Source organism: Bos indicus x Bos taurus, chromosome 27 (genome assembly GCF_003369695.1).
Source record: "Bos indicus x Bos taurus breed Angus x Brahman F1 hybrid chromosome 27, Bos_hybrid_MaternalHap_v2.0, whole genome shotgun sequence".
Lineage (NCBI taxonomy): Eukaryota > Metazoa > Chordata > Mammalia > Artiodactyla > Bovidae > Bos > Bos indicus x Bos taurus.
Window position 1 is genome coordinate 6024064 of NC_040102.1, and position 23440 is coordinate 6047503.

Below are 23440 nucleotides of genomic sequence, written 5' to 3' on the forward strand. Positions count from 1 at the left end.
TCAACGGATGCAGCACTTGGCTTTGCCCCTGTAGCAGGTGCCTTCGATCCTGTTGTAGAGGGGGCAGGGCGATAGGTTGCAGGTCCCCCCTTTCCTGGCACATATGTAGCTGTCAGACTGCTGGCCGAGAGCTGTAAGCTGGCCAGCACCTGAGAGAAGGGAAAAGCAACCATGTCAGACTCCTGGCTTGCGGCCACAGGGATTTCAGGGGAAAGCAGGACAGACAGCCCTTTGCAAAGCACATCACAGGGGTTTCCCTTGCAAGAGCTTCACCCCAAGATGACCTGTGGAGCTGCTCGTGAAACACGGCATCTGAAGAGCCCCCTCAATGCTGGTGGGTTATGGTGTCTCCACCCTTAGCGAGCCCTCATTTTTTGGCATTATCTTTGAAGATTCAGTTGGAGAAGGAAATGGCAGCCCACTCCAGTACTCTTGCCTGGAGAATCCCATGGAGGGAGGAGCCTGGTAGGCTACACTCCGTGGGGTTGCAAAGAGTTGGACACGACTGAGCGATTTCACTTCACTTCACTTGAAGATTCAGTACATTATAAGGCCAAAAAGGAATAGCAACGTATCTCATCAGAGTGCTTTGGTTATGTTCCTTATCTAGAATGAGTCTGTGTGATTTTTAGCAAAGCACTCAAACATTCTGAACCCCAGTTCTCAAATTTAAAATTAAGGAGACTAGATTATGTGATCTCAATCATTTTCAAGATTCTGAGGCTGGTCATCTTTCTTTCTGTCGGGAAACAGCACTTTTATGGTTACTTTTTTTTAAATTTAAACTCTTTATTTTATATTGGAGTATAGCTGATTAACAATGTTGTGATAATTTCAGGCGGACAGCAAAGGGACACACCGATGCATATACATGTATCCATTATCCCCCAATTGCTCCTCCCATCCAGGCTGGCGTGTAACATTGGGCAGAGTTCCATGTGCTATACAATACGTCCTTGTTGGACATATAGCATTTATATATACCGTTTTATATATACCATTTTATATATAGCAGTGTGTACATGTCCATTCCATTATGGCTGCCTTTAATTCTCCAAGAAATTTATCACTAACTGACAGAGGAATAGAGATTAAATGTTCTCATTATCTAATCAGTCAATGATTATATTATGTTAAAAGATGCAGAAAAATATTGGAAAAAATTCAACATTGATTCATGATTTTAAAAAAGAAAGAAAGAACTCCTACCAAACAAGGAACTGATTGTCAGTCTCATCACACAGACTCATTCTAGAATAAGGAAATTAACCAAAGCACTCTGATGAGATATGTTGCTATTCCTTTTTGGCCTTATAATGTACTAAATCTTCAAGTGAAGTGAAGTGAAGCAAAATTGCTCAGTCGTGTCTGACTCTTTGCAACCCCATGGAGTGTAGGAAATTTACTTAACCTGATAAAGAGTACTTACAGAAGCCTACAGCATAGTGTACACTTAATGGTCAAGCACTGAAAACGTTCCACGAGACTGACAATCAGACGAGCATAACTGCTATGTTATTATCATTCCACATTGTACTTCAGGCACTAGCCAGGGAAATAAGATAAGAAAGAAAGAAACAAAAGGTACAAGCGTTGGAAAGGAAGAAATAAAACTGTCTCTATTTGCAGATATTATGATTATATGAAGGCAGTCTAAAAGGAATTAACAGGAAAGCTTAGCAAATTTGCTGTCCATGAGATCAATATACAAAAAGAAAAAAAGAATTTTACTTCTGCAATCAACGGGAAAAAAAAAATAAAAACACCTCATAGAAGAGCATAAAACATACCTGGTTACAAATCTAAAAAATAATGTACAATATCTGTATCTGTAAAGAATATAGTATTTTTTAAAGAGGCCCTAAATAAGTAGAAATGCTATGCTTAAGCATTGGAGGATTTATTATTTTTAAACTTTTAATTTTCGCCCAATTAAGCTGCAGTGCTAGCCCCAAACCATGAAAATCCCAGGAGATTCTTGCAGTGAAACTTGATGAGTTGATTCTAAAATTTTTGTGGCAATTCAAAGGACCAAGAATAGCTAAGGCAGTCTTAGCAAAGAAGGCAGGAGAACTTGCTTTATGGGATTTTGAGACTAATTATAGAATGCAATGGCAACCCACTCCAGTTTTCTTGCCTGGAGAATCCCAGGGACAGAGGAGCCTGGTGGGCTGCTGTCTGTGGGGTTGCACAGAGTCAGACACGACTGAAGTGACGCAGCAGCAGCAGCAGCAGCATAGAGCCACTGTGATTAGACCAGATGGTGAGGATACAAACATACCAATGGAACAGGGCAGACGAATATACAAACAGAATAGCAGAAGATGCCCAAGGAGATCCATGCAGATACTGAAAGTTGAACAACAGTGGCTCAGCATAACAGTGGAGGAAAATGGTCTCCTCCATGCTTGGTTCTGGAACAAGTAAATATTCATAATGGAAAAAATAAACCCTTTACCCTTAGTCACACCATACGCGCACATTAAAAATCACTGCCAGATGATTATCAACCTAGATGTAAAAGGAAAATCAATAAGCCCTCAGAAGACAACACTGAACACTCTTCATGCCTTTGGGCTAGAAAAAGATTTCTTAAGGCATCAAAGTACTAACGTTAAAGGAAAAAATATGACACACTTAACCACCTTAAAATAATGTGGAAAATTCAGAGAGTGAAAAACTAAGGCACAAGGTGAGGGAAGTATTTGTCATGCTTACAGCTGACAGGGCTGCTATGTAGAATCGATAAAAAACTACTCCAGGTTACAGGGCCTCTCCTCCGTCCAGCCTCCACACCCAGGAGACCAATCACTTAAAGGAGCCATGTCTGGGGCACCCCTGGTGGTCCAGTGGTTAAGAATCTGCCTTGCAATGCAAGAGACATGGGTTTGATCCCCGGTCCAGGAAGATCCCACATGCCTCAGAACAACTGAGCCCCATGTGCCACACTACTGAGCCTGTGCTCTACAGCGTGGGATCCGCAACTACTGAAGCCCACGTTCCGGAAAGCCCGTGCTCATCCCCAACAAGAGAAGCCGCTACAACCAGAAGCCTGTACACAAAACAAAGAGCAGCCCCCGCTGCATAGCTAGAGAAGGTCCTCACATCAACGAAGACCTAGCACAGCCAAAATGAAGACATAGATCCTTACAAAGAAGAAGCCATGTTTGATTCTGTGACTCTGGTTTGAAAGCCTCTGGGGCCCACCTGAACACAGATGGGGTCTCCTGCGGCCTCAGGCCTGATTGACCTGTGCTTCCCTACATCCCTGGCTCCTCTCCTGACCCCTCACCCAGGTCCCAGCATGCTTTGTGCCTTGACAGCCCTGCAGAGTTGGAGCTGATGGCCTGGGTTTGACAGAGTCGCTGCTCTGTCTGTTACCAATCATGTGACTTTAGCCAAGTTATTAAACCACAGAATGGGGGTAATGATTCTTCCTCCCCATAGTGGAGCTGGGAGGACTAGAGTAAGAGTGAGAGCTCTGCTTTTTTTTTTTTTTTATCTGGATGTCTTGGCTTTCAGGGAGGCCTGGGGTGCTGCGATTCATGGAGTCCCTAAGAGTCGGACACGACTGAGCGACTGAACTGAACTGAACTGGGCTTCCAAGGGGATCCCCTCGTTTCTCAGATGGTAAAGAGTCTGCCTGCAATGCAGGAGACCAGGGTTCAGTCCCTGGGTGGGGGAAGATCCCCTGGAGAAGGAAGTGGCACCATACTCCAGTATTCTTGCCTGGGAAATCCTATGGATGGAGGAGCCTGGCAGGCTACAGTCCATGGGGTCACAAAGAGTCGGACACGACTGAGTGGCTGCACCTACCTCCTGGGCTCTCATACCAGCTCTCCTTCCCATGTGGTTTGTCCTTGCCCCCTCTCGTTTTGACAGAGGCAGATGAAGAGACAAAATAGGTGATGAAATAGTTAATCCCACTAGGGGATTGCAAGCAGAAAAATATGGGAGACCCCTGTAAGTTAGTGATCACTCGAGAGAGTAGGTTTGCTTAACCATAAAACCAAGCAGATTGCTTAGCAACCAAACTGTGCAGCAGAGGCACAAGGCATGGCTCAAAACAGTAAAACAACGGTGGCATGAGACCCACGTCTGCCCAGTGAGCTCAGTGAGTCAATGACCCCCAGGACATGCTCTCTGCACACATAGTAGAACTAATTTGTGGACCTAGCTTGACCAGGAAGGGACGAGAAAACGCCCCTGATCAACCTGGAGGAGGAGCAATGTTGGAAGCATGATGTCTACCTAAGAAAGTCAAAGAAGTTCTCCCTCTCCCCACTTTTCCATTGCTTATAAAAGAAGCCAGTAAGTTTTGGGGTGGTGGCTGCACGGGTGCAGGAGGGCCGCGAGGAACTACTGGACATTCAAGGTCAGGTGGGGCAGCCGTGAGGAGGTACTCCTAGTACAAGGTAAGGAGCAGCAGCTGCGCTTTGCTGGAGCAGCTGTGAAGAGATACCCCACGTCCAAGGTAAGAGAAATCCAAGTAAGACAGTAGGTGTTGTGAGAGGGCGTCAGAGGGCAGACACACTGAAACCATAATCACAGAAAACTAGTCATTCTGATCACATGGACCACAGCCTTGTCTAACTCAATGAAACTAAGACATACTCTGTGGGGCCACCCAAGACAAGAGGGTCATGGTGGAGAGGTCTGACAGAATGTGGTCCACTGGGGAAGGGAACAGAAAACCACCTCAGTATTCTTGCCTTGAGAACCCCATGAACAGTATGAAAAGGCAAAATGATAGGATACTGAAAAAGGAACTCCCCAGGTCGGTAGGTGCCCAATATGCTACTGGAGATAAGTGGAGAAATAATTCCAGAAAGAATGAAGGGATGGAGCCAAAGCAAAAATAATACCCAGTTGTGGATGTGACTGGTGATAGAAGCAAGGTCCGATGCTGTAAAGAGCAATATTGCAGAGTGCCTGATGAACTATGGATGGAGGTTCATGACATTGTACAGAAGGCAGGGATCAAGACCATCCCCATGGAAAAGAAATGCAAAAAAGCAAAACAGCTCTCTGAGGAGGCCTTACAAATAGCTGTGAAAAGAAGAAAAGACAAAAGCAAAGATATTCCCATTTGAATGCAGAGTTCCAAAGAATAGCAAGGAGAGATAAGAAAGGCTTCCTCAGTGATCAATGCAAAGAAAGAGAGGAAAACAACAGAATGGGAAAGACTGGAGATCTCTTCAAGAAAATCACCCTACAAAAATCATGAAATGTGAACATTAAAGTATCCATACCCCATTGCCTAGACCACATCGGTACCTCTTTTGTCTACTGTCCCATTTTCCGATGGAAACACACCACCAAATTTAAATCAGCCTTAATCCCAGTCGCATACTTCTTACCTGTCAATAAATGCTCAGAATGTCGGTGCTGTACAGTCTGTGCACCTTTGAAGGTGGCTAAAGAGGGTCAGTGGGGTCATTTCCCCTCCTGCTACTTTTGAGTCTCTCCCACATCACCTTGATGAGGTTGTATTAATCCAATCAAGGTTAAGTATCACCTTTGATCTAACAACATCTTGCAGACACTTTCCAAAAAGAGAAATACCTTATAAATTCACTCGTATATGGAACACTAAATACAAAGTAAAAGAGGGAATAAGCACAAAAAATTAAAGAGACAGCAAATGACACAAGAATAAAGACACATTCACAGAACAGAGCAGCGGGTTTCCGAGGGTGGCAGTAAAAGAGGCCCACAGGGCGGTAAAAGAAAAACCCGGTTTTTGGTGCTGGTCAGTTTTATGGCATGCCAGTGTTGAAATCTATTTTTATACAAATAAAACATATAGTATTGTAACCCAAAGATACCCTAGAAAAAGAAGTACTTAAAAACTACATTATCCATGCCTCAGTGCATCCCTTGTGACTCAGCAGGTAAAGAATCTGTCTGCAATGCCAGAGACCTGGGTTCAATCCCTGGGTTGGGAAGATCCCCTGGAGAAGGGAAAGGCCTCTCACTCCAATATTCTGGCCTGGAGAATTCCACGGACTATACAGTCCATGGGGTCGCAAAGAGTTGGACACAACTAAACGACTTTCACTCACTTCACTGAGAGACAAGGGGGTGGTGACCCTCAGCCTGAGCAAGGGTAGATAAGTGCCTGGTTTGTCAGGGAGTTCTCGAACCACTCGAGGTGGCCTCTGCTGGCCTCTGTTGGTCCAGGAGCAACAGTCCCTGACACTTGCCTGTAGCCCCCTGCTGAGATCCCCCTGACAGCCCCCTGCTGTCTGGACTCCCAGGGTTCTGGAGGAAGAGCTGGCGAAGGGCACCTGAGGATGAGGGCTGAGCTGATTCTGGGGCTTCCTGTGGCTGTAGGCAGTGCACAGGCTGACCACAGTCTCCAAGCAGGGGACTGACACGGGGGCACTGTTAACGTGCGTAAGTGGCCCCGAGGATCTGGGAGGCCCTGATTCTGTGTTTTTCAGACAGTCCTCCCATGCTCCTCTTTGCCCTCCATTACAAGATCTATCTTGAATCAAAATAGTATTAAGATGATCCTCAAGGCTTAGAGATAAAAACCACACACAAAATGTTTTCTATGGTAAAACTTTATTAAAATTCAAACTTATTCATTGGTAAATTTTATAAAATTTGTGGGAGACAGTATATCAATCCCACCAAAATTATCATTCAAAAGCAAGGCAGCAACTGATTCCAACTAGTTTTTCATACCAGGATGACATAATAGGGCTTCCCTAGTGGCTCAGTCTGTAAAGAATTTGCCTGCAGCGCAGGAGACATGGGTTCAATCCCTGGGTTGGGAAGATCCCCTGGATGAGGGCCTGACGACCCACTCCAGGATGCTTGCCTGGAGAATCCCCATGGACAGAGGAGCCTGGTGGACTGCAGTCCATGGGGTCCAAAAGAGTTACGCACGCCTGAGCCACTAAGCGTAGCATTCCAGGATAACAAAGTCACATGATACATAATAACAAAATCAAAAATGTCCTGATGAGCATAAATACAAAAGATCTTAAAAAATATTAGCATATTACATTCAACAGTATTTAATTATATATACATATGAAATGGATCTTGACCTATTGCTGATTTGATTTAGGGCAGAAGGAAGTCCCTGCAGGGGCCGGGTGCAGGGCCTGCCTAACCAGCGTGTTGAATGTGACCAAATGATCTTTCTACATCTCTTGAGAGGGCTGTGTAATTTTTCTAGTTTATTCTGAAAACACAGAAAGAAAATTTTATAAAACAAAGCTTTGTAGTAACATTTAATGACACTTGATAAGCACAGCCTTGGGAATTTTCCCCACTGTGATTTATAGTGCAAGACTCCACAGAGCCCACTAGACTTCTCTCAGGACAGGGCGTGGCTGACCTTCTGCAGAGCAGAGTCCGGCCCTTTAGGCAGGTTCCAAATGTTCAGATACAGATACTACCATCCAACACAGACACTACCATCATCAACTACAGATACTACCATCACTTCCTATCTACACAATGGTTAAAGTCACTCCTAGAATTTGCCTCAATTACTGATAATAGTTTTAGGTTGACAGCTTGCCATTCGGTTGGATGAGTGCCATGGGACAGACTCGGATTCCATGAGGAGACAGGGCAGTGTGTGCAGCTGTGTGTCCCCAGGGTGGTCCGGTCCCACTGCTGTCTCGCCCACCAGGGTGGGGAGTCCTGCTTCACCGGGAACAGCCGCTCCCTCTAACACCCAGCCCACCCGCCAGAGTCACAATCAAGTCAGGGCACTGGGCGCTGGAGGACGAGTCTCAGTTGCCACTGGAGTCTTTGTCCCAGTCACTCTCTTCGGAGGAAGAAGACACCTGGAGGTCATCATAGAGGACGCTCCGGGGCCCGGGGACAGCGTGTCCGTCGGGCTCCTGGTCGACGGACGGGCTCTGAGCAGGAGGGGCTGGCTGCTCCGCAGGCCGTGGAGACAGGGGCGCCGTGTACTGGCAGCTCCAGCAGCCTTCGCCATCTCTCAGGAAGAGCATCCTGAGAGGCTGGGCCGGGACGTGGATGATGGGCAGGAGGTGGGCTGCGGAGACGGTGCCCACGCTCCTGGAAGGAGATCTGTCCGCTGGAGGCTGGAGGTCCAAGCATTGCCCCTGGGCAGGTGTCTCCCTGGATACACGGGCGGCCACTCTCGGTCCACGTCCAGCTGTGCTGGGTGGAGGAGGGAGATTCAGGAAGGCCCCCAGATCTGCTGTCGGAGTGCTCTGCTGGGGGGTCTGTACGGGGCTGAGTCTAGGTTTCTTTGGGAGGTTCACACATGTCAGGCTGGGGGTCTGCCCACATCTCTTGCCTGGAGCCTCGATGCGGCCCTTGGAGGCTGGAGCCAAATTCCTGCCGATGAGAGGCACTGTGGGGAGGCTGGATTTCACATCATCTCTCCTCGTTGGTGACCCTCTTGATTTGGGATCCTGGAAGGATTTCCTCTTGGATGTGTGGATAAGCAGGGGCATGTTTGGGTGCTGTAAGAGAAGACCACACAGAGAGGCCAGGGGTGAGAATCTCCTTCCCTCCAGAAAAAAAACACCTCACAGGAATTAATTTTATATGATAAGGTCCTCAACATCCGGGTGCTCATGTGACCTTGATACATTTATACATCCAATGGCAAATGGAAATGTTCTAACAATGTCTCTTGTTAAGTAAGGGGAAGCAAGCTTTTGGTAGATCTTCTTCTCGAGACTGTACACAGATTGGGGTTTTGCATGCGCCATGATGGCAAAATGAGTTTATCTGTACAGTTTTGGAGGATGAATCACAATTCACAGATTCCTGTTCTAACTTAAAGGATTCGACTATGGAAGCTGCTGATAAAATTACTTCCATGTCCCTGCCAGCTTCTCGCCAGACATGTGAGTAAGAATGCAAAATCAAAGGCACTGCGAAAAATGGCATCTGAAAAATAAATGATGACTTTGGTCAGGAAAGAACATGACCGGTTTCCTCCCACAGACAGGACTGAGGCCAGTGGATTAAAGAGGGGGCCCAGCAGAGACTGACCCTCAGGCAGAGGCCGGGCTCCGGCTCCTCCTTCCAGCTCTGCGGCTGCCGACCACGGGGCCTCCTGGGAAATCGCTGCAGGAGCTTCCTCTGCTGCTCCTCTTTCCTGCAACACAAACATGTCAAGTGTCAGAAACCCAGTATCCTTGTCACAGTTGGGATCAACGGTGCTGTGGCCCAGCCCCTTTCCTAGTTTGGGTGTGACATCAGACCTGAACCCCTCTGCCTTTGTGCAGACCCCTGGGTCCTTCCTAACTCCAAAGACCCCTCCAGGGTCTCCCAGGAAGTCCTGTCTCTTCATCTCTATGGCTTTGGGTCTGGTCAGGTGCAAAGTTATGTGTGTTCCCCACTCTCCTTCGTGACTTCAGAGTCTAGTGTGAGCCCCCAAGTGTGGCCCCTGAGCACGTGGCTCCTGTCTCTGTCTGCCCAGTTTCCCTGTCCTTTCTAGAGATGGCTCAGCACAGTGTCGACAAGGAGAGGAACCGTCTCCAGATTGCAGCCCAGACCTTGGGTCCCACCTCCCGGCCGCTCACCTCTGCCTTTCCTCCTCCTCTCTCTCAGCCGTGTTAGGGGTCCCTGGGGTCGGTGGGTCCTGCAGCTTCCACGCCAGGTTCTCCTTACCGAATCTGGACCCCAAGGGCAGGGGGACCAGCGCCCCTTGCCAGCGCTTCATGGGGCACCTGAGGCTCCTTGCTGTGTGCCCAAAGGCTCCACAGTCCTTACACTTCACCTGTGGGTGGAGGAGAACCAGGTCAGTGAGTCAGCAGAAGCCACAGGCACGAGTCCAAAGGGAGTGCAAGGATGGATGGAGAGCGTTGCACGCTGGTTCTGGAGAAAGGACGCGGTCCCTCAGGTGCCGGGGTAGTTACAATATTGTGGTTCCCAAAGCCCTCATCAGGAGCATCAGAGGAGGAGGGGCTGGCGGTCTAAGGTGAACAGTAAGAGCCCCATTGAAAGATCTGGATGAAGCCAGGGCAGACATAACCCCGAGGAGCCCAGATGGTCCCTCCCAGGCTCTGAGTGGCCAGATCTGCTGGGGAGGGAGGTCGAGGGAGCTATCTTTGGATGCGAATGCACTAGTGAGTTATGGACCCAGAATATTCCAGGTCTAAACCCTGTCTCCGCAGTCCATGCCACCCACAGATTCCCTGCGGGTCCAAGCCTCCACACACCATAGAGTCTTTGTCCTGTGGTGGGGGAGCCATCTGCCTCCCAGGTCCCGGGTTTTGCTTCCTCACTTTCTGATCTTGAAAGAGTTGGCAGGCTGTCAGCCATCCGTAATGACCAGCCATCTTCCACACCTACTGGAGGTTCTCCTCAATCTTAATTTTTGGATTTTCTCTGTGAAAAGAAAGAAAAAACTGTCAAACTGATGCAGAGACACAGAGACATCCCTGCCCTATCACCCCTAAATGGGGATCATGACATCGTGACCAGGTTTCTGACCCTAAATGGGGATCATGACATCGCGACCAGGTTTCTGACAATTTGACTTCTCCTACCCAGATCTTTCTCTTCACAGAAAGTGGAGATGAACTAAAGAGCCTCTTGATGAAAGTGAAAGAAGAGAGTGACAAAGTTGGCTTAAAACTCGACATTCAGAAAAGTAAGATCACGGTAAGTGGATAGGGAAACAGTGACAGACTTTATTTTTTGGGGCTCCAAAATCACTGCAGATGGTGACTGCAGCCATGAAATGAAAATACACTTGTTCCTTGGAAGAAAAGCTATGACCGATTTAGACAGCATATTGAAAAGCAGAGACATTCCTTTGCTGACAAAGGTCCATCAAGTCAAGGCTATGGTTTTTCCAGTTGTCATGTATGGATGTGAGAGTTGGACTGTAAACAAAGGCAAATACCGAAGGACTGATGCTTTTAAACTGTGGTTGGAGAGGACTCTTGAGAGTCCTTTGGACTGCAAGGAGATCCAACCAGTTCATCCTAAAGGAAGTCAGTCCTGAATATTCACTGGAAGGACTGATGCTGAAGCTGAAACTCCCATACTTTGGACACTGATGCGAAGAACTGACTCACTTGAAAAGACCCTGATGCTGGGAAAGATTGAAGCCGGGAGGGGAAGGGGATAACAGAGGATGAGATGGTTGGATGGCATCACCAACTCGATGGAAATGAGTTTGAGTAAGCTCCCGGAGTTGGTGATGGACAGGGAAGCCTGATGTGCTTCAGTCCATGGGGTAGCAAAGAGTCAGACATGACTAAGCGACTAAACTGAACTGAGGGAGGAAACTTCGGTGGAGAAGCCAGGATAGTCACGGTGGTCAAATGTGTAGTGGCAGTGAGAGAGGAAAATCTGGGTGGTGAGCATGAATAAGGTTCAAAAACTGAAATGTGATAATGTACAAAAGGGCAGAGTCGCTGCAGTCAGCATGACGCGAGGTAGCCAGCAGGAGCTTGCCCGCCAGAAGAATCAGAAAAGGCAGAGCAGCTCAGTTAAGGGAAAGCACTGAGCTGCTGGGGTGATTGTTCCCCAAGCAGAGGGACATGCAGATCACGCAACAGAAGCTGAGAAAGGCAAAAGGGAAGGGGGAAGCCAAGTAGCTGTGGGGCTTCGTGTGCAACCCTCTAGCCCTTGGCCTGTGTCCCTGAAGCCAGTGCCCCAATGCTGGGGTTTCCTGCTGCAGGGGTCCCGGGCCCCAGGACCCATGGCGTTCCCTTTGCCCTGAGTCTGCAGCAGGTCCCTTTTGTGCTTCCTTCCCCTCACGTAGCCTCTCTCCCTTTCGGCCACTCTCAGAGGGTGAGGGGGTTATCCTTTCCCAGTCTTTTCTATTCCTGTGGAGTTCACCCACCCCAAAGTTTTAAAATTAGCTTTGTAATTGCAAACAAAACAAAACAAAACAAAAACAAAACAAACTACAAATGAAACATCTAATATTAACATCAATGTTTACTCAATTTAAAAAATGAAATCATAAAGTTCAAGACACCTTACCCTATTGCCAGGCCATACCACTACATAAGTTTACTATGGACTTTTTTTCTGAACGATATGCTGAACACCAGCTTTAAAAAGCAAACCAATCTAAAATCCAGCTGTGTTCCTCCTCTCTGTAGGAGATGATCAGAGAGGTGGGAGAGGCTTGCCCTCACTGAGGGAGATGCAGATTTCATGGTGGCTGAGGACCAGTCAAGAAGGAATGTCCCTTTCTCTGCTGACCTGAGGCTGCTCCAAAGTCGCATGAGCTTGTCGAGAGTTTCTTAGCCAAGTGACGTCATCTATTCCCTTTGGTCTAACCACATCTGAAGACATGTGAAGAGAAAGAAATAATTCACGATTTCCCTCATGTGTGGAACACAAAAGACAAACAAAAAGAAAACAAGAAAAAAGAATTTTAAAGAAGACAACGTGGACATGATAGCAAATACAAAGATACACAGACCTGAGTAAAGGAAATCAGAAGAGGAACCTCAAAGAAAATGGGGCAGCAAATAGTAACAGAGGAAAACTGCAGTTTTTGCTGCTGAGAAGGTGTGTGATTCACAGAAGCTGAAATGTATGGTGATACACCTAAAACTTCACTAAAATTATATTAGGATAATACCAAAACTTAAAACAAGTAAAATAAAATTCAAAAGAAATTACAGAATCGATCCCAGGCTGTCCCGTTTCCCTGAGGGACAGGCCAAACACCAAATTTAAACCACACAACCTGAAATTCAGCTGTGAGCCTCTAGTCTGTCAGCAGATGCTCAGAATCATGAGTGCTGGACACTCCAGCTGAGGAGATGCAGCTTTCAGGGTGGCTGAGGAGGGTCAGAGGGGAAATTTCCCTTTCCCACTGACTTTATACTCCCTTAAGGTCACATGACCTTGATGAGGTTTTCCTTCCTTTTTTTTTTTTTTTTGATGAGATTTTCTTAACCAATCAATGTTATGTAGGCTACAGTCCAGGGGGGTCACAAGGAGTCAGACACAACTGAGCGACTGAACAGCAAAACTCACCCTGTATCTTGTCTTGTGTCTTGAAGACCCATTTAGAAAAGAGAAATACCTTGTGAATTCACTTCCATGTGGAACACTAAACACAAATTTCAAAAGCAAATAAGTCAAAAAAAAAATAAAGAAAGGAAAGCAAATGACAAAAAAGCAAACATTCTCACAGAGCAGAGCAGGGCATGTCAGAGGATAGTGGCAAGGGGACAGCTGATGAGTGAAACAGGTCCACAGGATGGTCACGAAACACCCAAGTTGTTGGTGCTCACCAATTGTCTGATCGACTGGAATCGAAATATATTTTTTGTACACATAACGTTTAATCTAACAAATTCGCTGAATCAGTTCAGTTCAGTCGCTCATTTGTGTGCGACTCTTTGCTACCCCATGAATCACAGCACAGGGCAGGCCTCTATGTCCATCACCAACTCTGGGAGTTCACTCAAGCTCAAGTGCATCGAGTCGGTATTGCAATCCAGCCATCTCATCCTCTGTCGTCCCCTTCTCCTCCTACCCCCAATCCCTCCCAGCATCAGGGTCTTTTCCAATGAGTCAACTCTTCGCATGAGGTGGCCAAAGGATTGGAGTTTCAGCTTCAGCATCAGTCCTTCCAATGAACACCCAGGACTGATCTCCTTTAGGATGGACTGGTTCGATCTCCTTGCAGTCCGAGGGACTCTCAAGTGTCTTCTCCAACACCACAGTTCAAAAGCATCAATTCTTCGATGCTCAGCTTTCTTCACAGTCCAATTCTCACATCCAGACATGACCACTGGAAAAACCATAGCCTTGACTAGACGGACCTTTGTTGGCCAAGTAATATCTCTGCTTTTCAATATGCTATCTAGGTTGGTCCTAAGTTTCCTTCCAAGGAGCAAGCATCTTTTAATTTCATGGCTGCAATCACCATCTGCAGTGATTTGGGAGCCCCCAGAAATAAAGTCTGCCACTGTGTCCACTGTTTCCCCATCTATTTGCCATGAAGTGATGGGACCAGATGCCATGATCTTCATTTTCTGAATTTTGAGCTTTAAGCCAACTTTTTCACTCTCCTGTTTCACTTTTATCAAGTGGCTTTTTAGTTCCTCTTCACTTTCTGCCATAAGGGTGGTGTCATCTGCATATCTGAGGTTATGGATATTTCTCCCAGCAGTCTTGACTCCAGCTTGTGCTTCTTCCAGCCTAGCGTTTCTCATGATGTACTCTGCATATAAGTTAAATGAACAGGGTGACAATAGACAGCCTCGACGTACTCCTTTTCCTATTTGGAACCAGTCTGTTGTTCCATATCCAGTTCTAACTGTTGCTTCCTGACCTGCATATAGGTTTCTCAAGAGGCAGGTCAGGTGGTCTGGTATTCCCATCTCTTTCAGAATTTTCCACAGTTTAATGTGATCCACACAGTCAAAGGCTTTGACATAGTCAATATAGCAGAAATAGATGTTTTTCTGGAACTCTCTTGCTATTTCGATGTTGGCAATCTGATTTCTCTTTCCTGTGCCTTTTCTAAAACCAGCTTGAACATTTGGAAGTTCACGGTTCAGGTACTGCTGAAGCCTGGCTTGGAGAATTTTGAGCATTACTTTCCTGGCGTGTGAGATGAGTGCAATTGTGTGTTCGTTTGAGTATTCTTTGGCATTGCCTTTCTTTGGGATTGGAATGAAAACTGACCTTTTCCAGTCCTGTGGTCACTGCTAAGTTTTCCAAATTTGCTGGCATATTGAGTGCAGCACTTTCACAGCATCATCTTTCAGGATTTGAAATAGCTCCACTGGAATTCCATCACTTCCACTAGCTTTGTTGGTAGTGATGCTTTCTAAGGCCCACTTGACTTTACATTCCAGGATGTCTGGCTCTAGGTGAGTGATCACACCATCAGTGGCCGAGAAGAGCTACCCCACATCCGAGGATTGGCGGCTGCATGGGCGCAGGAGGGCTGAGAGGAGCTACTCCACCTTCAAGGTCAGGAGCGGCGGCCATGAGGAGATAGCCCTCGTCCAAGGTAAGGAGCAGCAGCTGCGCTTTCTGGAGCCGCCGTGAAGACATACCCCACGTCTAGGGTAAGAGAAACCCAAGGAAGATGGCAGGTGTTGCGAGAGGGCATCAGAGGGCAGACACACAGAAACCACAATCACAGAAAACTAGCCAATCTGATCACACGGACCACACCTTGTCTAAGTCAATGAAACAAAGCCATGCCGTGTGGGGCTGCCCAAGACGGGAGGGTCATGGTGGAGAGGTCTGACAGAATGTGGTCCACTGGAGAAGGGAATGGCAAACCACTTCAGTATTCTTGCCTTGAGAACCCTGTGAAGAATATGAAAAAGCAAAATGATAGGATACTGAAAGGGGAACTCCCCGGGTCGGTAGGTGCCCAATATGCTACTGGAGATCCGTGGAGAAATAACTCCAGAAAGAATGAAGGGATGGAGCCAAAGCAAAAATAATACCCAGCTGTGGATGTGACTGGTGATAGAAGCAAGGTCGATGCTGTAAGAGCAGTTTTGCATAGGAACCTGGAACGTCAGGTCCATGAATCAAGGCAAATAGGAAGTGGTCCAACAGGAGATGGCAAGAGTGAACATTGACATTCTAGGAATCAGCGAACTCAAATGCACTGGAATGGGAGAATTTAACTCAGATGACCGTTTTATGTACTCCTGTGGGCAGGAATCCCTTAGAAGAAATGGAGTAGCCATCATGGTCAACAAAAGAGTCCGAAATGCAGTACTCGGATGCAATCTCAAAAACCACAGAATGATCTGTATTTGTTTCCAAGGCAAACCATTCAATATCACGGTAATCCAAGCCTATGCCCCAACCAGTAACGCTGACGAAGCTGAAGTTGAACGGTTCTATGAAGACCTACAAGACCTTTTAGAACTAACACCCAAAAAACATGTCCTTTTCATTATAGGGGACAGGAATGCAAAAGCACGGAGTCAAGAAACATCTGGAGTAACAGGCAAATGTGGCCTTGGAGTACGGAATGAAGCAGGGCAAAGGCTGATAGAGTTTTGCCAAGAGAACGCACTGGTCATAGCAAACACTCTCTTCCAACAGCACAAGAGAAGACTCTACACATGGACATCACCAGATGGTCAACACCGAAATCAGAATGATTATATTATTGTCAGCCAAAGATGGAGACACTCTTTACAGTCAGCAAAAACAAGACTGGGAGCTGACTGTGGCTCCGATCATGAACTCCTTCTTGCCAAATTCAGACTTAAATTGAAGAAAGTAGGGAAAACCACTAGACCATTCAGGTATGACCTCAATCAAATCCCTTATGATTATACAGTGGAAGGGAGAAATAGATTTAAGGGACTAGATCTGATAGGCAGAGTGCCTGAGGAACTATGGATGGAGGTTCGTGACACTGTACAGGAGACAGGGATGAAAACCATCCCCATAGAAAAGAAATGCAAAAAAGCAAAATGGCTGTCGGAGGAGGCCTTACAAATAGCTGTGAGAAGAAGAGTAGCCAAAAGCAAAGGAGCAAAGGAAAGATATAAGCATCTGAATGCAGAGTTCCAGAGAATAGCAAGGAGAGATAAGAAACCCTTCCTCAGCAATCAATGCAAAGAAAGAGAGGAAAACAACAGAATGGGAAAGACTAGAGATCTCTTCAAGAAAATCACCCTACAAAAATCATGAAATGTAAACATTAAAGTATCCATACCCCATCGCCTAGACCACATCGGTACCTCTTTTGTCTACTGTCCTATTTCTCCGATGGACACACATCACCAAACTTAAATCAGCCTCAATCCCAGCTGCATACGTCTTACCTGTCAGTAAATGCTCAGAATGTCGGTGCTGTACAGTCTGTGCACCTTTGAAGGTGGCTAAGGAGGGTCAGTGGGGTCATTTCCCTTTCCTACTACCTTTGAGTCTGCTCCCACATCACCTGACCTTGATGAGGTTGTATTAATCCAATCAAGGTTAAGTATCACCTTTGATCTAACAACATCTTGCAGACACTTTCAGAAAAGAGAAATACCTTATAAATTCATTCATATATGGAACACTAAATGCAAAGAAAAAGAGGGAAGAAGTACAAAAGATTATTAAGAGAGAGCAAGTGACACAAGAATAAACACACATTCACAGAACAGAGCAGCTGGTGTCCGAGGGTGGCAGTAAAAGAGGCCCACAGGACGGTAAAAGAAAAACCCAGTTTTTGGTGCTGGTCAGTTTTATGGCATACCAGAGTTGAAATCTACTTTTTATAGAAATAAAGCATGTACTACTGTAACCCAAAGATACACTAGAAAAAGAAATACTTAAAAATTACATTATCCATGCCTCAGTGCATCCCTTGTGTCTCAGCGTGTAAAGAATCTGCCTGCAATGCGGGAGACCTGGGTTCGATCCCTGGGTTGGGAAAATTCCCTGGAGAAGAGAAAGGCTACCCACTCCCATATTCTTGCCTGGAGAATTCCATGAACTATACAGTCCATGGGATCGCAAAGAGTCAGGCAGCACTGAACGACTTTCACAGTGCATAAAGCCACCTGTGTACATATTTTATCTATGTCTTGTTTCTCTGGGGGATACACTGAACACCAAATAAAAACAAACAACCTGAAGTCTAGCTGGGTACCTCCAATCTGTGAGTAGATACTCAGAATGGTGGGCGCTGGACTCCATCCAATGGAGGAGATGCAGCCTCGGAGGTGGCTGAGGGTCCGTGGTGGAATTTCCCTTTCTTAGCTGAGTCGTTACTGCTCCAAGGTCATGTGACCTTGTTAAGATTTTCCTGACCAATCCAAGTCATATATCAGCCTGTTCCTTCCATGTCTGAAGACAGATTAAGAGAAGAGAAACACCTATTGACTCTACTCATGTGTGAAGCAGGAAGAAACCAAGAAACAAAAAGAAAACAAGTGGAAAAAAAATCAAGGAACAAAACAAATGACACAAGAACACATACACAGATGCACGGAACTGAGTGGTGGATGCAGCCGGGAATTTGCAGGGGGGAGGGCCCAAGGGTAACACAGTCATGGAGAGTAAAGGAGGGAAGATAATGTGTTGGTGCTGAGCAGGTGCACGGCATGCAGGAGCTGAAATATATTGCTGTAAACCTAAAACTCTAATACTATAACAGAATACCTCAGAAAATAAAATGAAAATGAAAAAAAATTAAAGAATCTTCACCCCATTGTCTAAAGCCACATCACTACATATTTTGACTGCTGTTCCATTTCTCTGGGGGTTTAGCTGAACACCACATATATTTCAAAGCAACCTGAAATCCAGGTGCACTCCTCCTATCTGTCAGTAGAATCTCAGAAAAATGGGTGCTGGACAAACTTACTGGATGATATGAAGCTACTCAGGAGGCCAAGGATGTGTGCATGGGGAAAGTTGTCTTTGCAAACTGACCTACTCCAAGGTCACATGACCTTGTTGAGCCATTTGTACCCAAGGAATGAAATGCATGACAATAGACAGACAAGACAATTGGTTGCCCCTTACCCTTGCTCAGTTTTACCACCTGGCTGTCCCCAGAATTCCTCGTGGAGATTTTGAAAGCTAATGATGGAGTCTCCCTGGTAGTTCAGAGGACAGGACTCCACCTGCCAGTGCAGGAGACATGGGTTCGATCCCTGGTGTGGGGAGATCACACATGCTACAGAGCAACTAAGCCCATGTGCCACTATTGAGCCTGCGTTCTAGCGCCCGGGAGACACAACTACTGAGTCCATGCACCACAGAGCCTGTGCTCTGCAGCAAGAGAAGCGATTGCAAGGAGAAGCCTCCACAGGGCAACCAGAGAGTAGCCCTGGCTCGCTGCAACTAGAGAAAAAGCAATCATCGCAAAAAAGACCCAGCATAGCTAAAACTAAATAAATAAGTAACAAAAAAAGAAAAGTAGTGAGGTATCAGTACTATCCTTGTGTGTGTTTCTGTGAGTGGACTCGGGCCTTCTTGGGGAATTGTGCTGCTTTGGCAGGAACACACCTCATCCGAGTGGATATCCAAGAAGACTCTCCCTGGAAGTCCTACAGACAAGAGAGGAGATTTGCTTTGTGATGACATTCATTTCTTTCTTTGGAAAAGGACATTGCACTAATTCTTTTAAAAACCTGCTTGTGTGATGGCTGATAGTCTTAGGTATTTTATATTCTTGCAGATTTATCCCATGAGCTTATGTGAGGGTAACACGACTGGGTTTCTGTTGAGACTGCTGTGTGCATAATTCAGGAATCAGCTGAGTAAGATAAAGAGTACAATCATGGAAGGAACTCTTTATCCACTTGGCTCAGTTCAGAGATTTGGGGACAAAATAACAAAGATTTCTGAGGTCTGGGAGGGCAGAGATCACATGTCTGTCTCTTGAGCCCCAGGTGGTTTCCATCCGCAGACATAGGTTGAAGGGCCTCAAATAATATAAGAACAGAGGTTTCTGAGACTCCCCCCAGGTCCCTGCTTGAGCAGGTCATGACATTCTGGGAAACCTGGCCAGTGGAGCTGAAGATCAGAGCTGTGTCACCCCCAGGGCCTGAAGGGGTAGATAGGGTGGGGAGATGTTGAAATGAGTGGAGCTGAGGTGTATGGAAAGAGCAGTGGAGAAAGGGGGACTCAGAGAATGGGGCTGAGTCTCTGCCCACTTTCTCAGAGTGCAGACCTGCGTCCTTGTGTTTATAGGGGCCCAAAGAAACCAGACTTCCCAGGTGGCACAACTGATAAAAACCCATGTGCCAATGCAGGAGACATAAACAGACATGAATTTGATCCCTGAGTTGGGAAGATCCCCTGGCGGAGGGCATGGGAACCCACTCCAGTATTCTTGCCTAGAGAATCCTATGGACAGAAGAGCCTGGCAGACTGTGGTTCATGGGATCAAAAAGAGCTGGACACGACTGAAGCGACTAGCATGAACACAGGCAAAGCAACCAGACAGCAACAATGAGCTCCTTTAGCCACAAACGATTGTTTGAATATTTACAATATTTATTGTACACACAAATTTTAACTTCTTACAGAACTTTACATCCACGTCGCCAGGTCTCTTCATTCTCCATTTCATGCCACGTTTTAATGAATAGGTCTTTCTCCAAATCACAATCTACTCACGTGTTTGCTGTTGTTGTTGTTCAACTGCTAGGTTGTGACTAACTCTGCAACCCCATGGACTGTACCCCCAGGCTCTTTTTTCCATGGGGTTCTCTAGGCAAGAATGCTGGAGTGGGTTGCCATTTCCTTCTCCAGGGAATCTCCTGGACCCAGGGATCAAACCCACGTCTCCTGCATTGCAGGTGGATTTTTTACCACTGAGCCACCAGGGAGACAGGATTGTATGTTACAGCAGTTTTTAGGGGCTTGCACAAAGGATCTTTTAGGGGTTTGCCCTGCTACACAAAGAACCTGCCTGTAATGCAGGAGACCTGGGTTCAATCCCGGGGTTAGGAAGATCCTCTGAAGAAGGGAATGGCAACCCACTCCACTATTCTTGGCCTGCAGAATCCCATGGACAGAGGCACCTGGTGGGCTACAGTCCGTGGGGTCACAAAGAGTCTGACATGACTGAGCGACTAACACTACACCTCCTACACAGGATTTTTTTCTTCTGATACGAAATCTAGCTGTAACTCCACTGTGATTTTAGGATTGCTGCATCCTCAGTGTGATAAGTTTGTGTTGACTGAGAAATAAGTGATCACCGAAGACTTCCCTTCCTTCATGACACTGATGGTATGTTGTATAGTCTGAGTACATGTGGACCAGAGGGGTTGCTCTATGGAGAGAGAATTTCTCAGAACTTTCTGTGAAATCACTTTTCTAGGATAAATTGTTCAGAAGTATGCTTTGGTGCTGCTCAACAGACTTTAGTATTTCTCAAAGGTCTTCGTCTTTGTTCTTGTTTTAGTGCTTATTTTTTTCACGGAATTTCTTGTGCACATCAAGCCTGGGGCTTGGCCGAATGTTTGTTGACAGTTATCAAAGTCCTAGTGGTTCTTCACATGGAGTTGGCTCATGTTGAACAATAATTATGAAAGAAAAACTAGGTGTTCTTATCCTCAGCTCACATCCTCTAGGGTCTTTAAAAGTTTGGAGTTGTTGCTGAAAACACCCATATTGTATTTAGAGGGAGTTCTGCTAAGTTACCTGAGGTCGGGCCAGTGACTAAAGGCTTCGCCACAGAGATAGTGCACATGTGGATCCATGTCCACAGGTGATTCCTGTCTGGACAGGGAGTGTGATGCCTGAAGGAGCCTCCATATTGATTACAGACAGTTACTTTAGTGAGTGTGAATTTGGTGAGTTTAAATGCTAATGCTATGGCTGCTGTTCCTCCCACATTCCTCATCTGTGGAATGTGGAAGGAACAGCATGTCACCTCAGGTGAGAAAGTCTACTGAGGGCCTTCCTGCCTTTCTCTCTGGTGCTGGGTTTCCTCGTGTCGTCTAAGAGAAGAGCAGTGACTAAAGCACTTCCCACAGAGCTGACACTCATAGGGTTGCTCACCCGTGTGTGTTCTCTCATGCCTTCTCAGGTTTGCATATTGACTGAAGGTGCTCCCACACCGCTGACATTGATAGAGTTTCTCTCCTGTGTGGGTCCTTTTGTGCCGAGTCAATCCAGAACTCTGACTGAAGGCCTTCCCACACACAAGACACACGTGAGGTTTCTCTCCAGTGTGGATTCTCTTGTGCTGACTAAGGCCAGAGCTTTGGCTAAAGAGTCCCACACTGACAACATTCATAGCGCTTCTCTTTGGGATGGAGTTTCTCGTGTTTTCTAAGGTAAGAGATTTGATGAAAACTTTTCTCACACAGACGACATTTATAGAGCTTCTCTCCTGTGTGTTTTCTCATGTTCCAGGTATGAACTTTGAAGAGCTTCCCACACACGTGACATTCGAATCGTGTCTCTCCCGTGTGGACCCGGTTGTGTTTTCTCAGAAAATAGCCATTTCCACAGAGACTGCATTTGTATGGTTTCTCTCCTGTGTGAATCATCCTGTGTCATCTGAGGTTAAAGTAATTATTAAAGACTTTTCTACATAGAGGACATTCACATGATTTTCCTCTAGTGTGAATAGGACCCTGTGCATTAAGAAATGATCCTTGACTACATGATTTTCCACACTGTTTGCTGACATGTTTCCTTCTTAAGTGAATTGATGAATGTTGAGGTGAAGATCTAGAAGCTAATTCATCTCTCAAATTAGTGCATGCAGCAGGATCCCCTTGCTGGTGAGAAACCTGTTTTGGGAAAGGAGATATGAGGCTGTTACTGGTTTGCCCATGTCCAGGCAGACACTTATTCTTCTACATGTTCACCCTAGAGCATCAGCCAGTAATAGTCTCCTGGTAAACTGTCTCCCGTGTTGGTTGCAAACATGTTGTGATACTCCCCTTCAGGCACAAACATTCTCTTTTATAGTTTCCAAACCCCAGATATCAGATAATTTTGAAAACTTCAGTGTGTTCTAAAGACTAGGAGATGAACAATGTTTGTGATATTGACTTTTTTCCTTACATTAGTTTTAAGCTCATATTCACTTAACCAATTTCAGACTATTCAAAAATTTGCTCTGAAAGCTTTATCTCAACTTACACACAGGCAACTGTGCTCAATTACCAACTTATCACACTGCTGGGTCTTTCATTTGGATGACTGAGTTTCCCACCCCTGAAACTTACTACTGACATAGTAGAGGATATGTGCTTTCTGTAGACACTTTGCATGAATATCATTTCTTGTTGTTTAAGGGATCGTTCACTGCCTAAAGAAGGGAAAAAAATATAGATTTTAGAATGGCATTAGGGAAATAAAATGTAGACAACCACCAAGGTCATGTGAGTATGTTTCAAATATTGGCACTCAGTTGGAGAAACTGTGTATAGCAAGGAAATATTCAATGTAGTATTTGAAATATTTTAAAAGTCATTGTCTATTAGCAAAGAAAAACAGGATTAAAATATAACAATGTAATGTGGTCAGGAGACATTGGGTCAGAAAATGGTGGAAAAAACATGAAATGGCAGGATCAGGACAAGAATTACTATGTGAAAATTTAGGTGCGATAACTCCACAAGAAACCTTTCCTTAAATACGAGAAAATGGCAGGAAGTAATATGAATTGTGATGATAGGGGCCCAGAAGGATGACAACACGAGGAATATGCCCCAATGTCCTCACTTCCACTTTGGAATATATCCCTGTCTTCATCAGACTTTCATCTGGTGTCGCCAAGGACTTAACACACCAGCTGAAACCGTTTTGCCCTGAAGCCCAGGCCTCTGACGCTCACCTGGACTGACCTTGGAGGCCTCCTGCTGCTTCAGTCCGCAGCTCTGTTCCTTGTTCCAGCTATGAAATCACATCTGATATGCTAATTTCATAGCCTGTTTGATTAAAAAACAAATAAACGTGGATTTAAGTGTGGGCTAATTACCATTTGCTGTGCTCAAGTCATGGGTAAGGTAGTGAAGAAAATAAAGAGATAATTGAAGGTCGGTGCAGG

At 45.9% G+C, this 23440-nt stretch overlaps 1 protein-coding gene and 1 pseudogene across 1 annotated transcript; both read right to left on the reverse strand.

Annotated features, from left to right (window-relative positions):
• On the reverse strand, positions 1–10292 carry DEFB1 (defensin beta 1). The gene is made up of 5 exons (XM_027529734.1): positions 10239–10292; positions 9534–9730; positions 9001–9106; positions 7766–8462; positions 1–149 (listed from the first exon to the last, which is right to left on the reverse strand). Exons 1-5 carry the CDS (start codon positions 10290–10292, stop codon positions 1–3), a joined length of 1203 nt encoding a protein of 400 aa, XP_027385535.1.
• A 10180-nt stretch (positions 10293–20472) lies between these two features.
• On the reverse strand, positions 20473–23440 carry LOC113884917 (annotated as a pseudogene).

Coding starts and splice junctions, on each gene's coding strand:
- DEFB1 (XM_027529734.1), bottom strand. CDS start 10,292: ATGGCTGGTCATTACGGATGGCTGACAGCCTGCCAACTCTTTCAAGAT. Junction 9,107..9,533: donor GAGGAGGAGGAAAGGCAGAG/GTGAGCGGCCGG, acceptor TTTGTGTTGCAG/GAAAGAGGAGCAGCAGAGGA. Junction 8,463..9,000: donor AGCCCGGCCTCTGCCTGAGG/GTCAGTCTCTGC, acceptor CTTCTCTTACAG/CACCCAAACATGCCCCTGCT.